The 21,936-nt window shown below is 40.4% G+C and overlaps 1 protein-coding gene across 3 annotated transcripts in view; it reads left to right on the top strand.

Annotated features, from left to right (window-relative positions):
• Positions 1 to 21,936, top strand: part of arid5b.S (AT-rich interaction domain 5B S homeolog) — a 200,038-nt gene that overhangs the window by 123,172 nt on the left and 54,930 nt on the right. Inside the window, exon 1 of one of the 3 annotated variants that reach the window (XM_041570339.1) lies at positions 18,651 to 18,794. Within the exon in view, the coding sequence (XP_041426273.1) occupies positions 18,791 to 18,794 (4 nt within the window). The 5' untranslated portion in view covers positions 18,651 to 18,790. 3 annotated transcript variants of the gene reach the window in all.

Genomic DNA, 21,936 nt, shown 5'->3' on the forward strand with positions numbered 1-21,936 from the left:
GGGAGCGGACTGCATGATGAGGTGTGAGCTCAGTAGATTGAAAGTTTAGGGTCAAAGGGGTTCCAAAACATAAACCGGAATTATTGGGAGGTGTCAATCCATAAGAAGCGCTTAAATTGCTTACTTGGCAACTCTAAATTGCAGCCTGTTGGGGCTTATCATTCCTGACTGATATCTGGTTGGTGCTTGCTCGGTTACTGATTTGGCAGGATGGAAAATCCCAATGATCAAGAGGTCTACAATGGCTCCCTCCATGTGTATCATCTAAAAACCAAAGACCTAACCATTTGTTCAGCCTAACTTTGCTTACCAGTTGGGTGGCCAAGCCAAGCAAAGAAATACTAATGTGACCTGGCCTAGAATTCCTATATTACTACTTTTAGCGCTTCTCTTGCAATGACAGACTATTAATATCTGTTAAGATCAATGTATCTGTTGGTTACCAGAGTGTTTCCTATATTTTAATAGGCTGTGCCGATTTTAGTTCTGGTTTGAAATTAGCTGTTTCCTACTAATGCAAAAAGCCTGATTTATGGAGGCTAGGAGATAACTTACATACATTGGGATTGACGAACCTGAAGTTTTTCACCAGTTACTGAATCCATTTCTTACAAGCCATTGAGAAGTCTGAGGGATGCTGGGGGTTGCAGTTGAAAACAATAAGGGTTGACCAACCTGAAGTCCTTCACCAGCTTCTGAATTCCAATTCCCATCAAGCCATAGAGCAGTCTGAGGGATGCTGGGAGTTGCAGTTGAAAACCATTGGGGTTGACCAACTTGAAGTCCTTCACCAGCTACTGAATTCCAATCCCCATCAAGCCATTGAGAAGTCTGAGGGATGCTGGGAGCTGCAGTTGAAAACAATTGGGGTTGACCAATCTGAAGTCCTTCGCCAGCTACTGAATTCCAATTCCCTCCAAGCCAATGAGCAGTCTGAGGGATGCTGGGAGCTGCAGTGGAAAACAATTGGGGTTGACCAACCTGAAGTCCTTCACCAGCTACTGAATTCCAATTCCCATCAAGCCATAGAGCAGTCTGAGGGATGCTTTGAGTTGCAGTTGAAAACCATTGGGGTTGGCCAACTTGAAGTCGTTCACCAGCTACTGAATTGCAATTCCCATCAAGCCATAGCGCAGTCTGAGGGTTGCTGGGAGTTGCAGTTCAAAATGATTGGGGTTGATCAACCTGAAGTCCTTCGCCAGCTACTGAATTCCAATTCCCACCAAGCCATTGAGCAGTTTGAGGGATGCTGGGAGTTGCAGTTAAAAAACAATTGAGGTTGACCAACCTGAAGTCCTTCACGAGCTACTGAATTCCAATCCCCATCAAGCCATTGAGAAGTCTGAGGGATGCTGGGAGTTGCAGTTGAAAACAATTGGGTTTGAAGTCCTTCACAAGCTACTGAATTCCAATTTCCACCAAGCCATTGAGCAGTCTGAGGGATGCTGGGAGTGACAGTTAAAAGCCGGTACAGGGGAATAATGTATCACATATTAGAAATCAATATGACCATATAAAAGGCACCATGCCACAAAGGCATTGCTTTTATACAGATTGTGGAACTCTGTGGTGACTCTTAATCTCCTATTATATTATAATACTCAACTATCCGTGAGTCACGTGACTCGTGTCATCACTGATTACAACTGATGACATCACTGAGCTCCATTTACAAGGATATATTTTTTTGGAGTGTATCCACGGCTCTTTTGAATTATAATGAAAATATCTCATGAGCATTTTAATTTATTTTCCCACTTTCCCTCTAGTGATGGACCGCAGGGTCTATTTACTTTCCAAAATAGCCTAACGCCAGCCCAAGAATTACTGCATGAGCTATTGTGTTGAAGTGCTTGTAGAGTTGCCTCTGTTCTACTGTTTGGCTGTGGCCGCAGCCCTTATTTTGCAATCAATATGAAAAGCTTTACTTTAAAGTTCTAGAATGTCACGGTGGGAGAAATCTTTTGTAGCTGCAGTTCTGTTCAGCTTCATTTCAAAACCTCATTTTATTCATTGATCTTCCTCCAGTTATGATCTGGCCTCTGTTCCTCGCCGGGCTTCTCGCACGTGACCTCATTAGCATTTTATTGATGTTATTTTTTCCAGCCGCTGAGGTTACATAGATGTAGAATTGCTTCAGCAAAATGAAAAAGTACATTTTGTACAGTACATTCAGCCATTACGTTAATTGTATGGCATGTGGATTTTTTTTTTTTATTTTTTTTTTTTTATTTTCTTCTGATATGTCTATGGGTCTCGGAGACGAATTCCAGGCGAGTTCTTGAGTCGCGAGATATTAACAAACCAGTTAGGAAAGGTTAGTAAATAATTAAAATGCTTGACGTGATGAGAGGAGCTTTAATTCTTTCATTAACTGTGGCAACATAATAAGGGAAGGAATGTGGGGGTTTTTTTTTTTTCTGTAGAAGATATTACAAAACAACGAAAAGGATTATGTAATATGATTACATTTGCATTGATTATCTTAACTTGCAGAGTAAAAATTCCAGCAGTGGTACTGATTAAATGCCAAGGGACTTTGCTTGAAATGTCATCCATTGCTCCTGTTCAACCCTGCCAGGTCCTACTGCAGAAGCAAGTGACTAATGCAATACTCCTGGCTCGATGGGCAGCGCAATGCAGTTTGTAGGCAGCTGATTAATTGTTTTAATTTATCTGCAAATCACACTAATCCGGTCACTAGTGGCATTGGCAATGGCACTGACCAATCCTGTACAGTCAAAAGAATATAATTACAAAAATGGCCCCAAATCATAGGCCCTACGCGTTTTGACCGTTAAGTTCTTCATTGGGGGGCAAAAAATACAAAGCAAATCAAAAGAAAAGGCCTTTTCTTTTGGTTTGTTTTGTGTTTTTTGCCCCTGATGAAGACCTTAACGGTCGAAACGTGTAGGGCCTATGCTTTGGGGCCATTTTTGTAATTATTTTCTTTTGATGCAATAAATGTTTGTTTTTTTATTATTTTGGAGTGTGCTATCATCGTTTTTCTTGAAATATTCCTGATACGTTGGTGACTCTCCTGGGGAGTCCCATAATTATTGCAACTCACATTGATGTTTTGGGTATGCGCCGTCTAATTGTTTTTTTTCTTGTAATTTTTCTTTTCTTGTCAATCCTGTATGATATCTGACTGACCTGTGGGTCAAAGAGATGGATGGCCATCTGAATGTCCATACATGGTAAGGCCGCCATTTTTTAGGGCTTCTCTCAGTGGCGTAACTAGATATTACTGGGCCCCACAGCAAATTATTTCTCAGGACCCCAAAATATCTAAAGGTTGACCTGTTTTACCAATATTTATTGAAATTGGATATGAATTACATACCTCCCAACATTTTGGAAATAGAAAGAGGGACAAAAAGACCACGTGGATCACACCCATTTTTGTGGCCAAACCCCCTAATTACCATGTCCATTTTACAAAATTTTGAACACATTTCTGTGTTTTTTTTATGTGTTATTACAGTTATGCTAATGAAGGTGAATTGCCCCACACGACAGAAGGTGGCAACCCTATGCATAATCAACACCATTTGAAATTTTTCAAATTTTTCAAAAATTTTTTACATGCACATGGAAAATGAACGGAACAAAGAAATTTTTTTTCCCCATGACTTACAGCAATCACATTTTTCCAATCATATGCAGGAATTGGGAAGACTAGAATTGTTACTTTACGAAAGTCTGCCTTCTAATACAGTAGCAATGCGATGGGTTGTTTGCTTCGAAAAATTTGCGAATTTCCAGTGAAATTCATGAAACAGCAAAGAATTAGCGAAACGGTGCCTGCGTCTCGTTTTTGACGCCGGCGTCCGTTTTTTGGACACCGGCGCACATTCGCCAGCGAATTTTCGCGGCCGTCTCACAAATTTATTCGCGGCCGTCTCACAAATGTATTCGCTGTTGGCGAATCGGGCAAATTTGCTGCAAATTCGCACCTGGCGAATAAATTCGCCTATCTAAATGCGACCATTTATAAGGTTCATTGTTTAAGACTATTTAAAGCTGTGTTCATTTGACACCGATACGCTCATTCTGAAATAGGCAAGTGTCAATTTGCAAACAGATGTTCCTCATGTCTTTTAAGTTTTAATAACCTTTCAAGTTCGGAGCTGCGCTCTAATCGGACCCCTCGCTATTATTATCTGCGCTATGTTGTGCTTTATTGAATATCCTGGAATAAAGGCCTGTAGCATTCATACGGCAGTAACCCCTTTGGCAGAGGATGTAACGCATTTTAAATCCTTTTCGGAATCTTTCTGAACAGTTTTGATTTGAAAAGTCACGCATTGTACCTCGTATTGGGGATGACTTAATACAAAGGAAGAGGGGGAATTTCGCAGATTTCGTTCGACATCGGGTGACAATGGACCGTTTAAAAAGGAATGATGTTCTTTAATGGACTCTGTAAATGTGTGTAATCACAGCAACAAAACCTTCTCGTTTCCATGGAAAATTTCCCTAAGAATATTACGAATCAACACTTAAGCGATAAGCTGCTCTTCTGTTACATTAGGGAGTATTTGCCGTTATTGTTGCTTTACTGTAGTAACAATGACTCATCCCAATGCCCTGGGATTATAAAAGTTTAAAACTCATGCTGCTGAGAATGAAGGATAAGTTATTAAAAAGATGAAAGCAGCGGTGTTGGTTACTAAAGTGACACTGCCGCAATCCCATAGCTTGCTCTTAATACATTTTCTTCATATTAAAAAGGTGTAATGGTCCATGTTTATAGTCCATGATGCTTGACAAAGGGGTTTTACTCCCCAAAACGTTGCATCGCACTCCGCATTGAAATACATTTTTGAAGATTTCTCACAGTCCTGTGTGCCGTTGGAATTCCTTTGCTGTACCATGTTTATAAATGTCTTCTGCTCCATGAGTAGGAATAACTCATTAGGATATTAGAATTGCATTTCACCTTCATGTAAATATTCTGGAGAACATATGGGGAGTAACTGCACTTTCCAGACTTATTCTGCACTTATTTATCTGTTTCATTACTATTCATGAAATGCACCATATTGCTTCTTCAGTAGGTTCCAGACTTCTTATTCAATTAAAATATCATGCATGGACCTCAAAAGTTGTTAAGGGGTCTACTCTAAACCTTCTGTAGGTGCAGATTCAGGGCACCAAAAAAGTCCAGACATGGCCGGCAGGCTAAAATTTTTGAAGTCATTTCGCCACCCCAGTGATGTCATTGTTCATACCGAACCCCTTCTGTGACATCATCCTCCAGTGAGACCTCAATTCTATTGTATTATAAACATGTTATTCCACTTCTCTGTTGTGTCCAAGCCAAGCCTGTTCCATTCATAGATACACCTCATTTCCCACAGCATATCTAGGGTGCATTTCAAGGCTTTTTAATGGCAGCAGGGGTGCACCAGACATGAAGGTGAGAAAGTGGCCTCAGGCAGCATTTCCCTGCAAGTTACATGGGGCGGCAAAAAGGCACTCCTGGTAACTTTAAGAGCTGAATTTCTAGTTTTAAACTAGCAAAGTAGACCCCGCCCCCCTGGACCTGCTCTGACGGAAGATGGTAAGAGTGGTGGGGAGGGTGGTGGCATCACAGGAACTGCCTCAGGGTGGCTTAGGGGCCTGAGTTGCCTCTGAAAATTTGGGTAAAAATTCAGACACAGGGCAGTTCTGCGGGTGACAGTGAGAGGGGCAAATCCCGAAGATGCCCTCAAAATTAGGGCAAATAGATATTGGGTCAGCTTGGGCAAAAGTTAAATAAAGGTCCAGGGCCAGAACTAGGGGTAGGCTGAGTAGGCACATGCCTAGGGCGCAAAGCTGGGGGCGCCAAGCACATAACTGCTCCGTCGCCTACCCCATGTCCGGTCCTCCTCTCCCCCCACTGTATCCTAGTTTTTTCCGCGTTCTGCACATGTGCGCCACCAGCGCCAACTCACGCAGGCTTTCCATGCATGCACACCAGCGTCAGCTCACACATACGAACGCTCAGCCAGCGCCACAAACAGCCAGGTTGCCTAGGGTGTCTGGCCAGCCTGTCCCGGCTCTGTAAGGGTCCAAGCAACCTTTTCAGAGCCTCTAGTGGCTAAATAATTTCAATAGTGGAATTCTTTCTTTAGCTTAGTGAAACCACAGTGCCCTAAACTTTCAAGCTCTTCCTTTACTTGTGGCATATTTCCCAAATCGTAAAGAGGGTTTGCTGTAGTTATCACTACAATCTCCCAATAAAAATCCTATGAAAGTAAACCGAGAACCAATTTACATTTTATAGGAGAACAGAAAAAAAATATGTAAAATCAGCGAAATGTATTATGCACAATATATACGTTGGACCACAAAACAACAATGTAAAATAAGGGAAAACTTAAAATCAGGGGATATATATATATATATCTATGCATGTAGCTGGAGCACTCAAATCATTTGAGTAAATGCCTAGGTGCAGGTTATCTTGAAAAATTCATAGAGCAACAAAAACCGCACACAGAGGACTTGTATAAGTGCAAAAAAAATAACCAATTTATTGCAACGTTTCGGCTCCTGTACTTGAGCCTTCTTCAGGTGGTCCACCTGAAGAAGGCTCAAGTACAGGAGCCAAAACGTTGCAATAAATTGGTTATTTTTTTTGCACTTATACAAGTCCTCTGTGTGCGGTTTTTGTTGCTCTATATATATATCTATATCTATATATATCTCTATATATATATATATATATATATATATATATATATATATATATATATATATATATATATATATATATATATATATATATATATATATATATATATATATATATATATATATATATCCTAAACCTGTCATCCCCAGGATGCTTATTGTTTTGCCCATCAAGATAACATGGCCAATTCTTTTGGCCTTTCGGGTTTGGCATCGATGTTGCAGGGTCACCAGACACTTCAGAAGAATTCTTTATTATACTGTATGTGGGAGCTCAGGTAGCATATACATATGTAGGTAATTGCCACTTTATATTTTGGTTCATTTACCCTGCCCTGGAAGAGAGAGTGAAACTAAATTGCTCTCCCCACCCCTATACTTCACAGGCTAATTAAAACCATTTATTAAGTGGGGATTAGAATAATAAACAGGCATTCAGTGCAGATATATAGCCTGCTCGTTGGGATTATATCCAGTACAGACATGTTTCAGCCCCGCTCCCGCCCCTGAGTTATAAAGATTTCAGATGTTGATTTTAATTGAATACGACTGTTCAAAGACGTTTTTTTTCCTAATTTAGTTTCTGCGGAATGTGAAACAATGAGCTGAGCATCGCCCGACTCACGGCTTGATCGTATTTACTGTATCGCTTACATTACTTGGAATTCTTGTCAATAAATCAGTCTTCAAAACAGACGAACAATGTAATTGCATTGATTTTCTTTTTTTTTTTTTTTTTCTTTAAGGGCCCAAATGGCACAGTAGCCTTCTCAGTAATGTGCTATTTATACAATGCACAACCAGGTATTTTAAAAATAATGAGTACTTCTTTTTTTTTTTTTTTTTTTTTCAGATATCTGCTAGAAAAACATGCCTTGCAGATGGGCTTTAAATATTTAATATCCCCTTTCAGCAAAGTAAGGGAGTAAAGAGTAAACAAAAGCTTGTGTTACATGGAGCAACTAAGGGAGGCGCAAAGAATACATCTTTATAGGGGGGGGGCAGAGATATATTCATTAATATGGGATATATTGTAACCAATTGTAAGTGACACCACGGCTAATTTATTTAGCAGCAGCTATTAACAGCAACTGTGTTTATTTTGTTGTAAAATTGTGTTGGCAAACATGTTTTTTTTTTTTGTTTTTTTTTTTGTTTTTTTTTTAATTATCCCCTTCTCTATCCTATGGCCTTAGCCCGTTAAGGCTTAATGAAGGGTTAATGTTAATATATAGGCTTAATGATGCAATGAACCCTGCTTCTGAATTAACCTTTTATTATACGGGTGCAAAGGGGGCATACGTGATTTTTTTAAATGGAATGTTCACCTTAAAAAAAGAAAAGGGAATGCTAAAAATATTATTTCCATTATCCATTCAGTACAAATTGCCAGTGGTTTGGGAATATTAGCAGTTTATGCAGAATTTGGATTTGGATCCAAATTCTAAGGGCCCTTACTCATGGGGGTATATTTATCAAAGAGTGAAGTTAATAGTGAAGTTCCGCCACTAGAGTGAAATTCCGCCACTCTCCATTCATTTCTATGGGATTTTTATAGGTGTATTTATCAAAGGGTGAACTTGCACCCATTGATAAATACGCCTTTCAAAATCCCATAGAAATAAACTGAGAGCTGCGGAATTTCACTCTAGTGGCGGAACTTCGCTTTTTGATAAATCTACCCCATGGGCGTTTGAAGCTTCGCTCGCCAGCGTTCTGGTTTTCCTATATAGAGATCATTTTATTTTTAACTGCACTGGAAAGCCCTGAATGTGCTGATCATTGGCCAGACAAAATTGTATATATATAAATCTATACAGGTATGGGACTTGTTATCCAGAATGCTTGGGACCTGGGGTTTTCCGGATAACAGATCTTTCGATCTCCGTACTTTTTAGAAAATCATGTGAATATTAAATAAACCCAATAGGCTGGTCTTGCGTCGATTGAGGATGAATTCTATCTTAGTTGGGATCAAGGACAAGCGACTGTTTTATTATTACAGAGAAAAAGGGAATCATTTTTAAAAATTTGGATTATTTGATTATAATGGCATCTATGGGAGACAGCCTTTCCATAATTCGGAGCTTTCTGGATAACGGATCCCATACCTGTATTAAATTTCACACAAAGGAAACCTTGCGCAGCGGCTTTAATTTTCTCATTGCAAATAGTTTTTCCGTTACCGACTTTTATTACATTCCCCCTTAAGGGTGCTGGAGCCCCCTCTGAAGGTTTTGCGGTGCACGGGGAAGGGTTAAAAACACTGCGCTGGGTTATGTTACATAAATGGAGGCAATCCATTCCTAATAGGAACATGTGTTCTGTTAATGTAGTGTTCACAAATCGGCATGTATTGTGCCCCTGCCTTACACACTGTAACTACTTCCTAGAAATACTCCCCGGGGGCCGCCATTTCCCACTCTCTACATAAACAGACTGCAAATATTTGTTCCTTCGCCCATTTCTGAAAATGAAATGATTTGTTCAAAACCAGAATCTTTTCTTCTCTCTCTCATTGTCGATGTTCTGAAGGATTAGTCACCGGATATATTTATGTAAGCGTTTCCAGCCCGATTACTCTTCTATCTACAGCCTTGAGAATAAAATCAATCATATTTTCTCCATATTAGGAAGTCCTGCCGAGCGCCATCAGTCAAGCCGTAGAAAGTGCTTTAATCCATTTATGCATCAATCTAAATTTAGCATACAAATAAACATTAACATATCGCTCAGGCTGTTTTTACGAGGTTTTTTTGGTTTATTGCAAGATCAGGGCTGTGATTGACAGCTGATAAACCCTGTGCAGTGTACGGCAGTTCTCTTTTAGTGTCCCCCCAGGACATGCAGGAATGGCAACAAATGGGAACCATGTTCCTAAATCTTAGAGGGAGTTGCACCCATGCCTCCCAACATTTTGGAAGTAAAAAGAGGGACAAAAAAATTTTTCCCGCGCGTAGAGCAGCAATTTTTTGACCACACCCCTTTCTGTGGCCACACCCCCTAATTACCATGTTTGTTTTACAAAATTTGGCAGGTTATGAAAGTTTGAAAATATTTCTCCTTATCTAAACTGTGTTTTTGTGTCTCAAAATTGTTACAAAGTATCTTATTTGCACCTGTTAGCTGTTCTGGGCTCTCTGCAAAAAGCCAATTAAGTGAGAAACTTTGTTTCTTTTTCTGGCTGTTCAGTGCAGAGAAAAGAGGGACTTTCCAGTACAAATGAGGGACTGTGGGTTGAGCTGTCAAAAGAGGGACAGTCCCTCCGAAAAACGGACAGTTGGGAGGTATGGTTGCACCTTCCCATTGCCCCTCTTTGCTCAAAGCTTTTAATTGTGTATTTGCATCATATGTGTCATTTCTGTTTGATGTTTATTTCCTGAACACTAGAGGGCGACTGCTTCCAAAATAGAAATGATATGGTTTACTATTTACTTTGGTGCCAGTGTTTTGTTACTCCATTGACTCAATGCATTTGGAGCATGAAGAACAACCCGTTGACTCTCGTACATTTGGTGCAAGAAAAAAAAAAAAGAGATTAAAAAGGCCCTTGACTCCAATGCAGCTGCCAAAACGTCACCATTTAAAACATTATTCGGTGGTTTTGTGATTTTTAGGGAAATGGGGCAGTTTTGTTTATCACCCTAACCCTTATATTGTGAATAGGGTTGCCACCTGACCAGATTTCACCCAAACAGCCTCGTTTTTGGAAGGGCTGCCCGGATGAAAAGTTCCTTTCCGGGTTTCCAGATTAGGAAATCAGGACAGGACATGGAAGTGAATGACATGGCCCATCACACACCCCACCCCCGACGTCATTGGCCCACCCCTGATCATTTTCGACTGGAAAAAAAGGTGGCAACTAGGGATTTGCAGGTCGACCCACACATGCCCAATAACCGCCCTCCCTCCACCCGCCCGACCCGGGTTCCTTTTATAGACCTGCCCCACCGATGACATCTCGGACGGGGCAAGCAGGCGCGCGGCTATAAAACCGTGAGTCGGAAGCCGGGAGTACAAGGCCACCCGCAAATGGAGGTGCAAGTTTGGCCCATTCCCGACTGACCCGCGGCTATTGGGCTGGCCCGCACATCACATCAGCCATTTTTTCTGTTATTTACCACTGCATATTTTGTATTAAAAAAAATCTCCCCCATTGGTGTATATTGTTTATAGGCATATTCAACCTGCCCATGATTTCAGGTAGACTTACTGTAATACTTACTGTAGTTACACTAGTGGGAACTGCCATGACTTTCCTCACCTCAACAACAAAATATACACTGCTCACAGGTTTTTATACGAGTTATGGAATCACAACTTACATTTAGTTGGGAGTTGACAAAGTGCCTCACAACCTTTCAAGAAAAAATACCAGCCTTCCTATATTTTAATCTTATTTCCCTAGTGCAGGTATGGGGCCTGTTATCCAGAATGCTTAGGACCCGAGGCTTTTTGGATAATGAATCTTTGAGTAATTTGGATCTTCATACCTTAAATCTACTAGAAAAGCATTTAAACATTACATAAACCCAATAGGCTGGTTTTGCTTCCAATAAGGATTAATTATATCTTAGTTGGGATCAAGTACAAGCTACTGTTTTATTATTACAGAGAAAAAGGAAAACATTTTAAAAATTTGGATTATTTGAATAAAAAGAAGTCTGGCTGGTAAAATACGGGCCAGGTTGCTACCCACATGTGGTATGAAACAGCATTGGCTAGAGACAGGCCCAGCTATACTTACCGACCAGAATCTTGGAGCCGGTCATCGTTGGATTTACACTGTAATTGATTTGCCAACATAGTCCTAACAAATTTCTGTTTAAAAGCTGAGTGTGACCACACAGGAAAAAATCAATTCTTTGTTGAGACATGAAAACAAATAATTGAAGAACAGTCTGAGCAGTGATTCAAAGTGAGTTTGTATTTATTTGTCTCCATTTTTTTGTTCTTTAATTTTACATGGGTGTTGGGTTCTTTAAACAGGTATGCCTGGTATGGGATCTGTTTTATGGAAACCAATTATCCAGGAATCTCTGAATTACAGGAAGGCCACCTCCCATAGAGTCCACTTTAATTAAATAATTGACATTTTTTCTCTGTAATAATAATACACTAGCTTTTGTTGATCCAAACTAAGATATAATTAATCCTTATTGGAAGCAAAACCAGCCTATTGGGTTTATTTTATGTTTACATGATTTTCTAGTAGACTAGTAGATCCAAATTACAGAATTACGTTATCCGGGAAACACTTGGTGCCAAGCATTCTGGGTAACAGGTCCCAGATCTGTTTGTGATTTCAGCTGTGACCTCATAGACTCAATGTGCTCATATTAATGACGTGATTATTTCTTTTTAACACAAAGTAAGGCTCATACTTTTTCTATTTTAAAAGTTGCGTTTTGTGGGTTCCTATCAGTGACACCGTCCATAAGCACTGCTGGTTCCACGCTGCAGAGATGACCGTCCAACATGCTGACTTGGGGAGAGCAGACTGTCCGCTTTATTGCATTTATTTAGCAATTGCAAAATATGTTCTTGTTTGCTGGCTTATTTAAAAAAGAAAAATGGGAAAAAAATGATTTATCCATTTATTTTTACAAAGTTTTTTTTAGAAAAACAAACTCACAAACAGTTTGAAGATTAACACATTATCCTCCCACTGACTTTTAAAGATCCACAAAATATTCTAGCTGTATTTTCTCATTCAAATGTTTCTATAAGTTGGGAAAAAGCTAATTGAAAAAAAATTCGGAATTTTGTATTTCTGTCATTTTCTTACATCACAGGAATAAAAATGCAATTTAAGAGTTTACTAAATTGCCTCATTGTGCTGATCTGAATATCATGGGCCCAATTGCTCAGTGAGACTCTTTGGAGTGCCAGCCTACAGTGTAGCATTGAACATCCAGTGCACTGTAATTCATTTGCTGAGAAAATCCCATTTTGCTGGGTAGGGAAACCAGGAAAATGTCATTTTTCTGCATGATTCTCCAGAGGTATAATTATAAACCAATAAATATGACATCATGGGGTAGATCAATATGAGAATGGGTAAATGTGATCTATAAAGATAAATCTATAGTTATGGATCAATAAATCACGCAGTTTCTCTATATTACAACTTGGTGAGATTTTGCTCTGAATGAGTGATCTCTGCAGCATAAAACATGAGCTCAATTGTGTTATATTGAGCTACAGTATGAGTAATATATACTCAGTGTGAACTTGTATATTCTTATTTAAAGGGCCATCCTGAGAAAACCTTGGGAATTCCAATTCTTCAGCTCTCTGTAAATGCTGTTTACTATAAGACGGGCAGTTGCCTGTTCCCATTTGTCTCCGTTAAATTCAGACACAGTGGCGGAACTACCAGGGGAGCAGGGGGTGCGAGCGGGCCAGGGGCCGCACCCCCTCAGGGCCCCCCAGCAGCTCACCCGCCACTGTCAAATGCGGCCGAACGGAGGGGGCGGGGCCCGGTTGTGCGTCTAGTCTAGTGACGCTACTGTTCACACAGTTGGGATTCTTAGGAGTGGATCAGCAGTAGGATTGCCACTTTTTCTGGGGCCAGAAAATGGGTAGGGGACGGGGTGGTTGACGTCGGAGGCAGGGACGGGACTGGTGATGTCGAGGACGGGACTGATGACGTGATGATCAGCAATTAGCTGATCGCCATTATTTTCAATGTCCTGTCTGGATTTCCTATTTTGGAAATCAGGACAGGAAAGTTTCACTGGGACAGCCCTTACAAATACTGGGCTGTCCAGGTGAAATCCGGACAGGTGGCCACCCTAATCAGGAGGTGGGCTTATAAAACAGTGGGAGTGGTTTGAGGTGGATCAGCATTGTAATTATAAATCTTGTCTGTTAACACACCCATGACACCAGTATTTAGTACTTTGAGTACTGGAGTCTGCAAACGTTGGGGCTACTTGGTACTCAGTTAAAGAGTTCCCGTAAAAAGTTGCTGCAGTCTACAAAGGCACATTTAGTGAAGGTGCATCGCATTAATTACATTCCCTTAAGGGCAAAGACACACGCTCAGATTCAGGGAGATTTATTGTCTCTTCTTTGGGGCGACGAATCTCCCCGAAATGCATCCCATCGGCTAGAATTTAAATCGCCGGCAGGATAGCACTCAGTGCACTTTGTTTTCCGAAGTTTCCTCGTGTGGCAACTTCGGGTGACTTCTGAAAACGAAGCGTACCGATTGCCATCCCGCCGGCGGTTTACATTCTAGCCAGCGGGAAGCAGTTCGGGGAGATTAGTCGCCCCGAAGAAGGGCCGATTTATCGCGGGGCGACTAATCTCCCCGAATCTGAGCGTGTGTCTCTGTCCTAAAGGGTCTGCTACTTTCAAGATAAAAGTTATTCAGTTGACTTGGTTTTATGATTTTTTTATCGCATACCTGCTCAGATGATTTCCTTTTCATCAGAAGTAGTGCATTTGTTGCAGTGTGTTTTTTATACACACAACTGTGTTCGGCCATTTTTCATCTGTTGTCTAAAAAAAGCTCCGCCTACTCCATATCTCCCAACTGCCCCTTTTTCGGAAAGTCCCTCTTTTCTCTGCACTGAACAGCCAGAAAAAGAAACAAAGTTTCTCACTTAATTGGCTTTTATCAGAGAGCCCAGAACAGCTAACAGGTGCAAATAAGATACTTTGTAACAATTTTGAGACACAAAAACACAGTTTAGATAAGGAGAAATATTTTCAAACTTTCATAACCTGCCAAATTTTGTAAAACAAACATGGTAATTAGGGGGTGTGGCTACATAAAGGGGTGTGGTCAAAAATTGCTGCGCTACGTGCGAAAAAAAAAATTTTGTCCCTCTTTTTACTTCCAAAATGTTGGGAGGTATGCTACTGATACTTGAGACCAAGGATATTCATAACTTGCTCATACAAGAAACAATTAATATTTAATATATTGTGCATTCTAGGAATAGTGCATATTGCGTGTAAATGGCATTAGGACACTTTTACCCAAATGTAATAAAAGGCACTAAGTTTGCCCAGGAGCAGTAACGCATAGTAACCAATAAGATGTTTGCTTTTAAACAGGTAACCAGTAAATGACACTTGCTGATTGGTTGCTATGGGTTACTTCTCCAGGGCAAACTTTAATTACTTAACCCCCTTTGTTATTTTCTTGCCAAAACAGTAGTGTTGATCTTTTCCAAAACAAATCGCTCTCTTTAAAAATAAATATTTACCACAGCTATTTTAATTAGCCTTAACCTGTTTAGAACTATGCTGAGAAATCTCTCAGCCATCTCATGCTTAGAAAAATAAAATAAAAGGTAATTAGAAGTTTTTTTTTCCCTACTGCAGTAATTGAAAACTCCCTGCTACCCTTTGACCCGCAGTGCTATGTGTAATCACTGAGCTTCAGTTATTTGGCAGCAGTCCTTAATTAGATTTGCATTAAAGTGCAAAGGGTTAGTGAGCAAAAAAAAATTAGGTCAAGGAGCAACTGGCGTTAACACTATTATTAAAAAGAGGAAGAAAAATCCAATTTCTCTGACTGTCTTCACCCATGACCTATAGCATGATTTTTTTTTCCTTTTCTTTCAATAAATGAATGTTTTTTGCATCACTAATAAGATTATCTTTGTTGAAGAATATTTTGAGCTGAACTTGACTTGACTTAACTTGAAAGAACACATTTACTGGGCCATTGTTTGAGTTACGGAACCTTTTATCGAAACTGTTTGACAATATCTTAATGATGTCATCAAAGGCGATGAAATATGGACGTGCGCAGCAGCAATCTGTCAGGGGAAAAAGGCACAACCATTAATTATGTATCGTTGCTGAAGTCTCGGATTTCAATGGCAGTAGTGATCCTATATTATTAATCACCGGTGGAGAGGAGTTCACATCCAAAGCCCTTGTTTTCATTAGTTTACAGTGCTTATTTATACACTTATAATTTGCATGCTCCGCTTAATAGTTATTTATAAAATGCCACATATGCTGCACATATTTCCCCATCTTGGATGGTCATACCTCCCAACTGTCGCCGGACAGTCTTGATTTCAACAGCTGAACCCACAGTCCTGGATTATAACTTAAATGTCCCGACTTTCTCTTAGATCTCCTGCACTGGAAAGCCAGAAAAAGATACAAAGTTTCTAAAACTTTATTGGCTTTTGGCAGAGAGCCCAGAATATGTGACAGCTGCACTTAGATACATTTGTTACAATTTAAGATAAACAAAACAATTGTAACAATTTAAGATAAGCAGTAGTGATGTGCGGGTTAGGGTTTCCCTGACCCGCACCAGACACTAACCCACCCTGAACCGACCCGCACCCGCCCGTACCTGTTTCCGGGGGACCTTTTATAGACCTGTGCCGCCCCACCAATGACGTCACAATGATGTCACTAAAGGGGCGGGGCGAGCAGACACGAGTATAAAACAGGAACACGGAAGTCGGGTTCCGCATTTGAAGGTGGCGCAGGTATTGGGTCGGCCCGCACATCACTAATAAGCAGGTCTCTTGGAGAAACTGTGAATTGCAGCTTAAAGGGCAATTCACCTTTATTAGCAAAACTGTAATAACACATAAAAACCACAGAAATCTGTTTCATAGCCTGCCAAATTTTGTAAAATGAACATGGTTATAATTTTTAAACATTTTGGATTGTGGCACAGTGGCTGAAACTAGGGTACTGGGTTCAGTTCCAATCAGGGCACTATTTGTTTTGTTTCTCTTCAAAGTGCCAATGTTCCCCTGAAGCTTGCTTTTAAGCATGCATTGCAGTAAGGCCCTGGTAACACAGAGCGTTAGTTCCGCTGCTCTCTCCTTTAATTTTGTTCGCAGGCAGTTCCTCTCTTTACAGCAGCTCCGTATAGCTTCATGGACAGGCATAGCCTCTGCTTGAGTGCACAAGGGTACATGGAGTGAAGTGGCAATTGGCCCAGAAAAATGCAAAATTCTAATAATTACTCTATAGTCAAGTCAAGAGTGAGTTTATTGTCATTTCATCCATGTATATTTGTACTGTACACAGTGAAACATAACAACGTTCCTCTAGGACCATGGTGCTACACACAGCATAGATGTACCGGACAACAGACAAAAAGTGCAAGTGCAAAAATATGCAACTCCTGCAAGACAGGTCAAAATAGTGCAGGGACAGGACAAGACAGTGCACACTCAGATATTCTCAGTGCAGATGTGCTCATAGGGAACAACTGTATCCAACGGCTATTCATCCATACAATGGCGTACAGTGTCTGTGTAACGTTGTGGTATATAGTAAGGTCAGATGGAGTGTGTGTGTGAGAGGGAACTGTCCAGTCTCTGAGTATTAAGGAGCCTTATGGCTTGGGGAAGAAACTGTTACACAGTCTGGTAGTGAGGGCCCTAGTGCTTCGGTACCTTTTTCCAGATGTCAGGAGTGTGAACAGTGAGTGTGAGGGGTGTGTTGGATCAGCCACAATGCTGGTGGCTTTACGGATGCAGCAAGTGGTGTAAATGTCCGTGATGGAAGGAAGAGAGACACCTATGATCTTCTCTGCTGTCTTCACTATCCTCTGTAGGGTCTTGGGCTCCATGACAGTGCAGTTCCCAGCCCAGACAGTGATACAGCTGCTCAGGATGCTCTCGATAGTCCCTCTGTAGAAGGTTTTCAGTATGGATGGTGGGAGATGGCTTGAGCAGGAAGTAGAGGTGCTGTTGGGATTTCTTGGCTAAGTAGCTGGTGTTATAGGACCAGGTGAGGTTCTCTGCCAGGTGGACACCAAGGAATTTGGTGCTTTTGACGATCTCCACATTAGAGCATCGATGTACAGTGGCAGGTGGTCACTCCTAGTCTTCCTAAAGTCAACAACTATCTCCTTTGTTTTGTCTACATTGAGAGACAGGTTGTTGGCTCTGCATCAGTCTGTTAACCACTGCACCTCCTCTCTGTATGGTGACTCGTCATTTTTGCTGAGGAGACCCACCACGGTTGTGTCATCAAACGAACTTTATGATGTGATTTGTGCGGTGCGTGGCTGCACAGTCATGCATCAGCAGAGTGAACAGTAGAGGATTAAGCACACAGCCTTGAGGGGTTCAGTAGGCTCCAACAATGTTTTAGTCCCACACCAAAAACACAGAAGCAGTTTGTCATCTGATAAAGCTGACCATGCTGTGTGGGCACCTTAGATTGTAAGCTCCACTGGAGCACAGACCAATGTAAGTGATGTATAAAATTTGCAGCGCTGCAAAATATTGTTGGTACACTATAAATAAAGGAGAAACTTTTCATATTTTATAGACTAGGCACAAAAAAAACATTCAGGGAAAGAAACTCAAATTTGGCAAGTCTCCCTGGAAATCAGGGACGCTAAAATACTTATCGTAATTCTGATTACATTTAGGGAATTTCCCTGAAAATCGGAAGTGCTATGAAAACAATCACCCTAGTTCTGATGAAAATTGGGGAATCTCCCTGGAAATCATGGCCAATATAAAAATAATCATCCTAAGTCTGTTGAAAATTGGGGGCACTATAAAAACATCCTGTAAACTATAAAAATAATCATCCTAATTCTGATGATTTTGTTCTTTATTCCATAAAATTTTGTCTTTTTTGTTTTGTTCTTTTGTAGAAAAGAAAAGTGTTTTTTGTTTTTTCTCTTCTTGGCTTGTTTCTAACCCATTAGGAGAGACCTTGGTGCTTTTTACACTAATTGTTTACGTTGTAGTCTGACTTTGTTTCCACTGCCGTTCTCAATTTCAAGAAAACTCCAGTGAGATCAGAAAGGCTTCTCAGAAGGTCAGATTCAACAGCATGAAAAAAAAAAAAAAAGTCCATAACCCACATTTAAAAGGTGGTGTAGTGCAGCACCAACTGGCTGCTCGCTGAAGCAAGAGCTCATCCCACTTTCTGGCCACTAATGTAATGTGTGTTTATACGACGAATGTAGTGTAACTGGGGGGGGGGAGGGATTGCTAAGCACACGGCACATACTCCGAGTGTTCATTCTGTGTTAATGCTACATCACCACTGAGTCAAGACTTCCAGGGATTTAATGGCAAGTGAAATGCTCTGTGGCGTTCATGAGAAGTGATACAAACGAGACAGATGCTAGTCGACTGGAATGGGTAACCGCTTCAGATCATTCTCTCCTTTCTGTTTTTCCACTTCAGTGTGCTTGTTTTTGTTTCTACGTCTAGAGAGGAAACTTTAGACAGATCTAGTCTATGTATAGAGAGGTAGATTTAGAATTTGTGTGAAGAGTTTATTTCTAAATAAGGGACACATGGTTGTTGAACATTTCAGCTTGTGGCTTTGAGTCCCCGGGATGATGGATCCTTCGCAGAGACTTGTGACTGTTTGGTACCAAAGTACTTGGTGTTTGCAGATTCAAATGAAAATGTCATGTGTCTGATGTTGGGACAAATTTAAAGTGAAATTAAGGGCAGCGATCTGATGTGACTTGGATGGTGACATTGGTTGGAACTGTAGGGGGATAAGAAGTAGTTACCCTGTGAATATTTCATGGTTTGAATGGCGTTTGTCCACTACTGATGGATATATTATTACTCAGTCGGACTTGCCGTACCTGATTTATTCACTGTGTAGAATCCGTTTCACTGAAATCACTTGTAAACACTCTATTTTTGTTTTCATTGTGGGAGGGGCGTGGGTCGATACAGCACGTGGCAGTGTTAATTAAGGATAAAAACGAGTTTGTTTGCTTTTGATCATTGCCTGACTGTTATTGTTAGGACGTGCCATTGGCTGGATGCTGTTTTAAAAGTACATGATGTTTATATGTCCTCATCTAGGGACCTGTTCCAGATACCACATACCACTTCAATGGTGCTTTTTCTTTAAAAAGAACAAAATTGCAATATTTATTTATCTCAAAAGCAAAATGTTTTTTATGTTTCCTAGGGTACAATAGTAATACAAATCGAGGTACAGATTGTTGGTGAACAAACTGGTCAACTGTCATCCATTGTGGTCCAGAAATAAATATATGTTTTGTATTGAGAGCACTGATGGGCAGCTGGCCCTGGATGGCAATGATATTCTGGCAGTTGCAGATAGCGGTGTGTGGCATGGTTCGATACAGCACGTGGCAGTGTTAATTAGGGATAAAAACGAGTTTATTTTTTGATCATTGCCTGATTATTTTTGTTAGGACGTGTCATTGGCCGGATGCTGTTTTAAAAGTATATGATGTTTATATGTCCTCATCTAGGGACCTGTTCCAGATACCACATACTGCTTCAATGGTGCTTTTTCTTTAAACAGAACAAAATTGCAAATTATATATATATTGAGACAAAGGTCTCAAGGAAGACCGAAACGTTGGAATAACAAATAAACTTTATCTCTTTTTCACCATATTTTAAGACCTGTGAGGCTATATCAAAAGCAAATTGTTTTTCATGTTTCCTAGGGTATAATAGTAACACAAATCAAGGTACAGATTGTTGTTGAACAAACTGGTCAACTGTCATCCATTGTGGTCCAGTAATAAATATAATAAATATATGTAATTGAGAGCACTGATGGGCAGCTGGCCCTCATCTGGCAGTGATATTCTGGCAGTTGCAGTTGAACAACAATTGGGGCTCTCCCACTAGCACATGTCTACTATTGAAGGTGTCTACTCAACTGAAGGTGGCCATACACGGCCGATAAAAGCTGCCGACAGACCGAGTCGGCAGCTTATTGGCCCGTGTATGGGGGCCCCCGACGGGCTTCCCCGATCTAGATCTGGCCGAAAGTCTGCCAGATCTCGATCGGATGGGATTAAAAATCTGTTCGTTGATGCGGCCCCGTGATCCGACCGCCCGTTTGCAAACGCTAGGATCCAATCGTTGGGCCCTAGGGCCCAACGATCGGATAAGCCCGATATTGCCCACCTCAAGGTGGGCATATCGGAGGGAGATCCGCTCGTTTGGCGACATCGCCAAACGAGCGGATCTATCCATGTATGGCCACCTTTACTTCTCACTGTGATGACATTTATAGAGGCAATGTTGAACCCTTCATCATTGACCCAAATCTGGATGTTCTTAAGGTCAACCTTTCTCTTTCTTTCTCTCTCTCTCTCTCTGTCTCTCTCTCACTCGCTCTCTCTCTCTCTCTCTCTCTCTCTCTCTCTCTCTCTCTTTCTCTCTTTCTATGGTAGACTATTGATAATGATGTGCTTGTTTGTTTTAGTTTTCATTAATTATGTTATTCCTTACAGGAAATGTTATTTGCATTTGTTTAGCGCTTGCTTATACAATTCATAATTGGTTGGAGGAGGCATAGTTCTATGAAATTGGTGATTAATGAAAGAATAACTCAAGCATGTCCGCAAGAAAAATCCTGGAGAATAACTAGTGTTTTTTCTGTTATGCTTGCTTGGGATAATTTCGACATTTCATACATTAAAGTCTCCACTGGAGAGAGGGACTATGGAATTGTTATTCTCTTCCCTCAACACAATTTGAATTAATGTAGTAAAATAAGAGTAGGATTGTTACACCGATTTATTAAAATGAAAATAAGAAAATAGAAATGAGCTTCATACTATACTATACTATACTAATGGTCGCCACATCCTTGAACTATAATTTCATGAATCATTTACAACCGGCTATATTTAGGCATTGGTGTATGTAGGGTAGGAACTAATGAAGTGACACTTGGGGGCTTAGCAAGTAATTAACTTTTGTGGCTAACAGACCACATAGAATCTCTCTTTTGCCTATTTTAATATTTGTAGATGTGTTACTGTGTAAGCATCTTTTAATTAATACATTGAGGTTCTTTCTTTGGTGTCATCAGAAAGTTTATTTAATGACTTACAGGGCAAGTGACAAACCTTAACTTTGTTTAACAAGGAGCCCAGCTTATGAGTAACATTTTTGGCTGTATGAAGTTCACCATAGCATAAGATTCAAGAAGGTCCCTAAAATAAATAAGTGCCTATGGGTTCCACTTGGTACGTTCTTGTGTGGTTTGTTTTTTTCACGGTGGCATTGAACGGTGAGGCTCCATTTGTACATATCATCAGTATATAGTACAGTATACTCATGATTCAAGTTATCAGTCATATATTAACTTTGAAAGCCTGTGTCTACCTGATTACTACACAGATATTTGGGTCCATGAAGTTCTGGAGCAACAGATGACTCCTGTGTTTCTGTGCAGAACTAATAAGTTCATCAATAAAAATGTGTGGATCCATGTATATTCAGTTAGGTGTCGTCAACAAGATGTGACCAAAAAATGTATTCA

Source organism: Xenopus laevis, chromosome 7S (assembly GCF_017654675.1).
Source record: "Xenopus laevis strain J_2021 chromosome 7S, Xenopus_laevis_v10.1, whole genome shotgun sequence".
Lineage (NCBI taxonomy): Eukaryota > Metazoa > Chordata > Amphibia > Anura > Pipidae > Xenopus > Xenopus laevis.